This window comes from Condylura cristata, unplaced genomic scaffold (assembly GCF_000260355.1).
Source record: "Condylura cristata isolate star-nosed mole 26May11 unplaced genomic scaffold, ConCri1.0 scaffold00001, whole genome shotgun sequence".
NCBI classification, from domain to species: Eukaryota; Metazoa; Chordata; class Mammalia; order Eulipotyphla; family Talpidae; genus Condylura; species Condylura cristata.
Genome location: NW_004567102.1, coordinates 9,442,098 through 9,451,809, shown reverse-complemented (window position 1 = coordinate 9,451,809; position 9,712 = coordinate 9,442,098). Strand labels below are relative to the sequence as shown.

The 9,712-nt window shown below is 43.6% G+C and overlaps 1 protein-coding gene across 1 annotated transcript; it reads left to right on the top strand.

Annotated features, from left to right (window-relative positions):
* Window positions 1-2: 2 nt before the first annotated feature.
* On the top strand, window positions 3-3,231 carry TBCC (tubulin folding cofactor C). The gene has a single exon (XM_012724128.1). The coding sequence runs from the start codon at window positions 197-199 to the stop codon at window positions 1,232-1,234; it is 1,038 nt and encodes a 345-aa protein (XP_012579582.1). The 5' UTR covers window positions 3-196; the 3' UTR covers window positions 1,235-3,231.
* Window positions 3,232-9,712: the final 6,481 nt, after the last annotated feature.

Sequence of the window (9,712 nt, the reverse complement as noted above, 5' to 3'; positions counted from 1 at the left end):
CTCCCCACCCCCTCTGTCAGACGGCCCCGCCTAATCTCCCCGCCCCCTGCGATACGGAGGAACCAATGGGCTAAGAAAATCAGGCCAGGAGTCTGACGTCATCACGACCAGCCAATAACCGAGCACGTTGGTGGGAGGCCTCACGGAGGGCGCGCCCGGAGGAAGGAAGACTGGAGAAAGGAAGCTTGAAGTCAAGATGGACCCTTCCAGTTGCTCCGCGGCCGCCGTGGGGAACGGGGACTTGGGGTCCCAGCGGGACCGGAGCTTGGTGCCTGAGCGGCTTCAGAGGCGAGAACAAGAGCGGCAACTGGAGGTGGGAAGGCGAAAGCAAAAGCGGCAGGACCAGGAGGTGGAGGAGGAAAAGAGCGACTATTTCGCCGCCGCCTTCTCTCGGGAGCGAGCGGCGGTGGAAGAGGTTCTGGAGCGCGGGGAGTCCGTCGAGTGCCTGGAGGAGGCGGCCTCCCGGCTCCAGGGCCTTCAGAAACTTCTCAACGACTCGGTTTTGTTTCTGGCGGCCTACGACCTGAGGCAGGCACAGGAGGCGCTGGCGCGCCTGCAGGCGGCCTTGGCCGAGCGGCGCCAGGCACTGCAGCCCAAGAAGCGTTTCGCTTTCAAGACCCGGAGAAAGGATGCTGCTTCGGCCACCAAGGTAGACGCGGCTCCTGGCGCTCCGGCGGCGGAAAGTATCCCGGCCTCCCCGCCGTCCTCGAAGGAGGAGGGAGACTCGGACTCCACTTGGGTCTGCGGCTTTTCCAATCTGGAATCCCAAGTCTTGGAGAAGAAAGCTGAGGAATTGCGCCAACGCGATATCCTTTTGACCGAACTGAGCAACTGCAAGATCAAACTGTATGGCAACCCCAACACCCTGCGGCTACACAAGGCCCGCGGCTGCACGGTCCTCTGTGGGCCAGTGTCCACCTCTGTCTTCCTGGAAGACTGCCGTGATTGCGTGCTGGCCGTGGCCTGCCAACAGCTCCGCGTGCATACTACAAGAAACACCCGCGTCTTCTTGCAGGTGACTAGCAGGGCCATTGTAGAGGACTGCAGCGGGATCCAGTTCGCCCCTTACACCTGGAGCTACTCGGGGATTGACGAGGACTTCGAAGGTTCCGGTTTAGACAGGAGCAAAAATAACTGGAACGATGTTGACGACTTCAACTGGCTGGTCCGGAATGTGGCCTCCCCAAACTGGAGTGTTCTTCCTGAAGAAGAGCGAATGGTCCAGTGGGACTAAGCAGTTGCCACTCTGTTCTTCACTCTTACCAAATGCTTCCCATGTGGGAATAAGTCCACCGAACAAGATGTCCATGTTTACTTGCTGTTATTGCACTATCTAGGCTTTCAGTGTTTAAGATTTGACATTGTGATAGGCTCTTAGCCATGACAGGTCTGTAAAGCATGATGGCAGTCATGCTTTTGGAGATATCTCGCAGGGGTTACTTTGTTAGCTCTGTTAAAAACACAGGTCCCCAAATAGAGTCACTTATGCAGGTCACCAAACTGAGACTTAACACTTTTCATTTTTCCCAGAATTGGAGTCTTAGAGGATTCATCTCTCTGCCCAGCATGAGGGAGGTCATCTACTTTAGACCCTTACGGGCCCCTAAAGGAGAGTAACTTTGCCACAGTCACTCCACTCTTAGTTAATGTAATTTCCTTGTGCTTATTCCCTCCTGCCTATAAAAGTCCTTCGTTTTGTACAGCTCCGGGAGAGCTCCTACCTGATAGATGGATGCTGCTCAATTTGGTGAATCATTCAGTAAAGCCAGTGAGATCTTTGAAATTTACTCAGTTGAATTTTAACAGTTGGAAGCAATAAGGGGGAAACGTGTGTTTTTAATGCCTATATTATTTAAAACATTGCATGAGAAACTAGGCTTTCCAGAAATACTGAATAAATTAAGTAGGGCACTAGAAGGAGAAGTTAATTTGAAAGTGTGCAGATGACTGGCAACTGGGGAATTCTTTCGATTGAAGGTTTGACTTCTACACGCATTTCTCAGCAGGGTGCTGGGAAGACTCTTCTTTGGTCTTCAAATACACACTAGCTTCAGCTGGATTCCAGCTTTTCATTTACTTGTTTGGATACAAAATTTAGACATGGTCACAGGACCCATACGACACTTAACTGTAGAGGCCAAATAATTATAGCTACCGACTTTGTGCACCTAAAATGTCAACCATCATCCTAAGCACCTTATTCATATAAACTTAGTACATCCTCAGCATCTTAAGAGGTTAGCACCATTTTTCAAGTGAAGACACAATAAGTGCCCAAGGTCAAATAGCTCAAGTGGTGAACTGGGATATGAAACAGGCAGTCGGACTCCAGAGCTGTGCCTTCTTTACCACTACATGATGGTGATTTTGAATAGTTGAACTTCCAGAATCCCTAAAGAGGGTGGATTGCATTCCTTAAATTCACCTACCAAAAAGAACAAAGCTGCGTCTGCAGGGTTTTTTGTACTCCTTTTACTATAATTCTCTGCTGTTACAAATTTGGCTTTCTGCTATATATTCCACCATCCATTATTCTTAAAAGGGAAGTTGTAAGGTTTTCAAAAAGCTTTCTGTGGGTCTGGTGGCATTATAACTACAGACATGCTTGTTAATAATGACCACAGCATTAAGGTGTTTGAAGTACTTTAATTATTTATCCCAGAAAAGGAATTAAGGATGCATCTAATGATAGGAATTGTGAAATGTAACAAGATAAGGATAAATGAGAAGGAAGAATAAAATTAGAATCAAATTGGATACAGAAATGAGGCCAATGAGAAGATGTAGCCAGCAAAGGGGAGGAGGGTACCCAATGGACTATGGTGGAATTTAGTGGAGAGTTATTGCTGCTTTGGTGGTGAGCATGTGTGGTAACATACATTTGAAGAGATGTGAACATATACCCTGAAACCTACAGTGTTATAAGTCAACATTACCACAATAAAAATAACTGAAAAAAAAAGTGACCTGTCAAACTTACTCCTTAGCCAAAGGTGAATGCAAAATTTTTTTTTCTCTCAACTATTAGCTGACGTGAAAAAGGATCCTAATCTGTTTCACAATTTGTAACATCCAGAAAGAAGAAGGGAGAAGATTAATTGCTGAAAAGAAAGAATCCCAGTTATAAAAGGAGACATGTAATGAAATTCTCAACTATATTGTCACAAAAGTAACTATAACCAGTGTCCTCTAAACACTGATAGTGTAAATGCACACCAGCAAAGTCCAGGCTTGGGGCATTAGTGATCTGTAATTCATTTGTGGATTAATCATTTCTATGGGAAAATTAAATTACATTTAAAAGATAAAATTGCTGAAATTTATAATACATGATAAACCACAAAATCATGGCATTTGGAACTGGGGTTAATGCTTGCTAATTGCTGATCTTTCCTTACTGCCCAGCAAGCCTGTTCTGCCTTGATAGCTTATGCCAATTATCCCAGACCTTTCCCTTACTTTCCTGAAAGTCCCAATTTTGCACTTGTAAGTCTGTCAGTCTCACCTATCAAATAAGTTTTAGGCCACTCAACCAGCACCCTATTATCAGTCCTGAGTATTTGAAACAATTCCCACCTTCACTGGTCGTCTTGAGTCCTAACTCCTCTCTAAGCTACCTTTTCCATCAGTTCCCACTCCCTCCCTCTCCGGTGGATTTCACTCCCTTTCCATTGGCCTTTCTCTTCCTCTTTCAAGTCTCAGAGCATCCCCGCATTCTCTACCCTGCCTGTCACTGCATGATGTTCCAATTCCTCCCCTGTACTGGCAGTCATCTTAAGAGAGCACCATACTTTATAATTTTACCCCGCTTTTTCCTGCTGAAAATGCTTTTTGATGGTATCAATTACCTCGATGCTTAGTTCTACCCTCCTCCCCTTCTCATCCTTTCTCTTCTATGTGTGCAGTTTATTACATTATCCTTAAGTTCTTCCTTTCCTTGACCACTACAGCCTTGCTCTCCTATTTCTTTTATGACAGCTTATTTCCTTTCATAGGGTTTCTGATGGCTTACATCCTTAAGTGTGAGTGCTGGCCAAGGTTTTGAGCCTCTTTCTATTCATTCTTTCCAGAGCTTCAACTCTGACCTATGTCCATAACTCCTACCCCCAGCTCCCACCCTTAGTCGGCTCACCTGCCTTCCACATCCTACATGTTCTTAAAGTCTCCATTTCACTGCTTTCCCTCCATATTTCCTTTAATGTTATCTCCTTTCTTCAGGCACCAAGTGCCTACCAAGGACAAGTAGGTAAAATCAATGAATGAGGCGGCTGTGAGTAAGTCAATAAGGAGAGGGGGCCAGGCCACTTGGCAGAGAAATTCAGAACTTTTAAAATGTGCAAGCCCAGTCCAAATGCTGCAGACTACATCTGCTCCCTGAGCTGGCCAATTTGTGTCATCAGACTTCCAAATCATGTCAGTCTACCTTCAGCATCTAACCCTTCCATTCTGTCCTCTCAAGTATTTCTGCCATCTCAGAAAGTTATACCTTACTGTATTTTTCTTAAATTCATTGATTGAGTTTTGCTATCAAAACAACCACCTCCCCACCTATATGAAAGTCATACCCCTGAAATCAAAGCATTGATTTAAACAACTTCAGTAGGTTTTTGAAATGCAAATCTTAATGTTTCATTACAGTAAGGGCAAATTACACCAATAAGTATAATGACCATACAACTCCATTAAGGTCAGCTCTGAACAAGCAATACAAATGCACATTAGTCAAGCAATCAGAGTCTATTCAATGTTATGGTTATTTATATTAAATATAATTTGGTACTGTATTACATGAGCATTTTATAGAGTCATGTCAGAGTCTCAACCTTTCCACCATAAGAGAAATAATTCTAAGTTTTAATTCTGATGTTCTGTTTGCAATCTAAGAGTCACAACTGAATACCATTTTAGTTTTAATTTTCTTAGGTAGAAATGAACAAAACAGCAAGATGTGAAATTCAAGTTTCTATGCCTAATGTTATACAGTGATGTACAATGTACATGGTACAGGTACCATGTTTTACAACAATGGCAATTAGTGATACAAAAGTAAGACAACTAACTTGCATGTAATTCAAAGCCCTACCAACAACTCAAAAGTCAGTCACAGTATTTGATGATTCTCTTATAAGCCATAAATAAAAGACTTGATTCTATGAAGATAGTGCAATGGATTTTTTTTTTTTGCATGAGTACAGGTTATTAAAAAGGGGCACTGATTGGCACCCCCAACAGCACCTCCACAATCCTCACTTGCCCCCATGTCATTCTAGTAAGTACATGATACCAAGAAAAACTCAGTAAATCTAATTCTCAACCTTAATTGTACATTGGAACCATTAATAAAAAAAAATCACTCTTACCAAGACACTCAAAATGAAATCCCTGGATTCAGTGCCTGGACACTAGTATTTAAACAAGCTTTTTTGGGGGGGGTCTCCCCAGTGTTGCATCTATCCACATGTTCTGCTCCCCACTCTGTCTCTGGTGAATCCTCTCACCTCCCCTCCCCCCCCTCCTATACCCTAGTTCTTATATGCATAAGTAAATAAATCTTAAAAAAATAAAAAACAAACAAGCTCTTGGGAGTGATTCTTTTGCAGAACAAGTGTTTTGAGACCAGCAACAAGCTAGACCAATCTAAACCATAACAACCCATCTTTTCAGGATGTTAAAACAGGATTCCAGTTAGTCTGAAAACAGAAAGGCCAAGTAGTGCCAAAGGCCCAAAGAGAACAAGAAATATGAAGAAGAGCAGAAGAAAAGATAGGTCCTTTCCCAAAAGCTTTCATCACTCTTGAAAGTTCTTATCCATTAAACACATGCTGGTAGCAAGGATTACTACCAAACTCCACTCATCTGGCCCAGAGACTCATGTGGTGTTAGTAAAAATTTGCCCTTGTCTAGCACAATTTTTTTTTTAATTAAAAACATTATTTATTTATTTATACAAGAACTAGAGTGCAGGGGTTGAGAGGATTCACCAAAGTCAGAGTGGAGAGCAGAACAGGTGATTGACTGAAATACACTGCTGAGGGGAGCAGCAGGAATGACAGAGAGGTCTGCCGTGCCAAGTGGGCCAATTCCCTGGTCAGAGATCGAACTCATGCTGCAGTGGCTGCGGACAATTTCATAGTGCTGTGCTTTAACCCAATGTGCCACCAGGGAGGCCCTGCCATTGACATGATCTGTGGAGATCTTCCCGTGTAAGTATATACAGAGCCGCCTCGTTTCTAACTGCCCAGAGCACTGTTATAGAGAAGGTGCCATTCTAAGCTAGCGAGTCTCTAATTTGTGGACATTTATATTGTTTCCAATCTTTAACCATTAGAAAAATGCTAAGTAAAAATCCTTATATATAAATTATTTAGTATGTGTGCAATATTATCTGTAGGCTAAGTACCTGGAAGTGGAATTGCTGAGTCATAGACTATGAAAATGTACAGTATTGATATATATTATCAAACTACCATTCAAGGAGATTTATCAATTTGCACATTCACCAGCAATATCTTAGGGTGCAGAAACCTCCACATCCTCATGACATAATGCACTATTAAAATTTTGGATCTTTGCCTATTTGAGAGTTACAAAATGGGATTCTCCTATAATGGTAACTGTAACCATCTTCTGACTTCTATGCTCATCTCCAGCTTCTAAATCACTCTTGATGCAGGTACCAAATTGGTTTTCTTAAATCCTCCCACTCCTGGTCGAAAGCTCTCTTGAGTTTTCCACTGGCTTCTCAACTCCCTGGCCTGACAAGCCTCTCCACCACCTGCTCCCAGCCTACTGTTCCTACATGATGTTCTACGCTTTTAGCACACTCACTTCATGCTCCAACTGGCCTGAACAAATATCCATTAATCAAATAAACTGTATCCGTCAGAGACTTGGCAGGGAACAGATGGCACACTCAAAATGGATAGTTTTAGGAGAACTTAGTACAGGGGTATTTACAAAGCTGAGGGTAGAGTTTAGAAAAAGCAATTAAAGATGGTGTGATGTCTATTATCACTTCTAGGACTAAAGGGATAAAGCTGTTATCTGAACCCAGGGAAAGAGATCAGTACTTGACAGAATTGTGACCTTTGAGAGAAGGACGTAGCCAATCCATGGTGACAGGGAAACCCACAGGAATTAACAATGCCACTGTCTTCTGCTGCTGCCTTTCATTGATTGAATCCAGTTAGAAATTTTAGCACAAGAAAGTCTGTTGGTTGGGCCTCCCTGGAGGCACAAGGGATTGAGTCTCAATCCCGTGAAGCTATCACCAGTGTCTGCAGCATGATGAGTTTGGTCCCCTGCCAGGGAGGTGACTCACATGGCTCAGCAGACCTCTCTCCGGTCTCACCCACTGCTCCTCTGAGCAGTGTACCTATTCTGCTCAGTCTACCTATTCTGCTCTCCACTCTCTCTCTGGTGAGTCCTTTCACCCCACCACCAACTTCTGGTCTATTCCCCAGCTCTTGTATGCATAAAGAAATAAAATAAAAAATTTTAAAAGTGTCATCTTTGGCCCTCCCTGGTGGCGCAGCGGGTAAAAGCACAGCACTGAGAAGCTAAAGCCATTTCTGCATGAGTTCGATTCCCGCCTGCCCGGGAGGAGACCACATGGCGTGGCAGACCTCTCCTGACCCACCCGCTGCTCCCCTCAGCAGTGTACTTCGTCGATCTGCCTGTTCTGCTCCCCACTCTGTCTCTGGTGAAGCCTCTCACCGCCCCTGTACCTCTGGCCTGTACCCCAGTTCTGTATGCATAAATAAATAAATCTTTTAAAAAAAAGTGTCATCTTTATTAAAAGAAAAAAAGCCTATTGGTTCAGCCTTTGTGGGGCATCTTCCAGGGTATCAGATAAGGGAGAAAAATAAAGAATGATTTGCAAGCAGCAAGGGGAAGATATTAATTTTTTTTCTTTTTAAAGATTTATTTATGCATACAGAACTGGGGCCAGAGGTGCAGGAGGTGAGAGGATTTACCAGAGACAGAGTGGGGAGCAGAACAGGCAGATCGACGAAATACACTGCTGAGGGGAGCAGCATGTGGGTAAGGAGAGGTCTGCCACGCCATGTGGGTCACCTCTCTAGCCAGGGATCAAACTCATGCTGCAGTGGATGCAATAGCATCATGGTGCTGTGCTTTTAACCTGTTGCACTACCAGGGAGGGCCCAAGGGGAAGATATTCTGTACAAACACCTTCTGCCTTATTTCCTGGCCTTTCATCTAGTTCCCACACAGCTTGAGTACAGCTCTGTAGGACATTTTGAACAAGCTGTCACTACTTCCAAGAAGTCTTCTGGGATTTCCCTCAGTCTCTGAAAATGAAGCATGATATATTGAAGGAATAGAGCAAGAAAGAAGTGTAAATGAGCTAGTCTTTGAGGTCAAGTTGTTCCATTCTCCATGAGGCACAATTCTGAGGAAGAGAAAAAAAGATTTGAATACAGTGAAAAACGTAGGCCAAATTCAGTCAATATTCATGTGATGGCAAAGCTTCAGAATGCATGTTAAAGTGATTACACAGAGACTCCATTGTATAAGCCTCTGAGTCAAGCAATGATTTCAGCCACGTCACTGTCTCTTTTGAAAATTTAAGAAAGGACATGAGCCATCAAAGGAAAAGCTTCTCAGAAAAAACAAAGGGTGACTGTCAAAGGAAAAGAACAGAGGATGCTTCCAGTCCTGATATGAAAGTATGAAGACTTACATAAAAGTTAGCTGTCCTCTTGGAGAAGAACCCATGTGGGTCAGCTCCCTGGCTGGGGATCAAGCTCATGCTGCAGCAGCTGCCACTAGCTTTATAGTGCTGAGAATTAACCTCTTGCACCACCAGGCAGGTCCTAAGAGGTTTATTTCTATTTTCCTCTTACACTGAAAAGATGTTCACTGGAAGTCTCAGGCTTTGCTTTGTCTTCTGTCCCCCTTGTTACTCAACCCCAGGACTGTTAAAGTTCAAAAATTTCAAATCATCAGCACATACTTAGAAAGCTGCTCAGTCTCATCAGCACACACCAGAAGTGTAGCTAACATACAGAAGGGGAAACATACCAGCTAGAGACTCCCTGGTGGCATAGCAGTTAAGTTTCAGAAGTATTACTCCTGTAGCCTGAGTTCGATCCCCTGCCAGGGAGCTGACCCACATGGTGCTGCAGACCTCTCCTGTCCTGCCTGCTGCTGTGCTGAGCAGTGTGTTTCTGTGTGTTCTGCTCCCCACTCTGTCTGTTGAGTCCTTTAACCCCCCCACTTCCTGTCCCTGCCCATCCCCCACCTTTGGCCTGCCTCTCAGTTCTATACACACCAGAACTAACTCATCTCTCTAGATTGACTTTGACCTCTAAATGTTACTTACCTGCTTTCCAAGTTCATGATGTCTTTAAAACAGTTGTTCCTTTTTAATGAAAAAAAAAGTATGTGTATTAATATATCTTTAAAAGCATTTGTTTGTTTTCAACGAGGAGCCATGTAAAATATTCTTTTCTCCTGCTGCTCTCCACTTTTCAGTGCTGTAACTTGTTTCCTTTCCTTTCCTCTCCCCAGAGGCATAAGGAGGAAAAAAAATGTTCTAGACTGAAGTCTATGTGGCTTCCATCTTTTCAAAACTAAAGATCTTTTTTTTATATAAGTTTATTTTTACATCATTTTGTACATTTTTTTTCATCTCAATTGTAATCACCAAGTCACCCATGTGCCATCACCATAATCCCGGGCACTTCCT

Bases quoted from the DNA above. Each gene is read 5' to 3' on its own strand.
- TBCC (XM_012724128.1), top strand. From the start codon at position 197: ATGGACCCTTCCAGTTGCTCCGCGGCCGCCGTGGGGAACGGGGACTTG.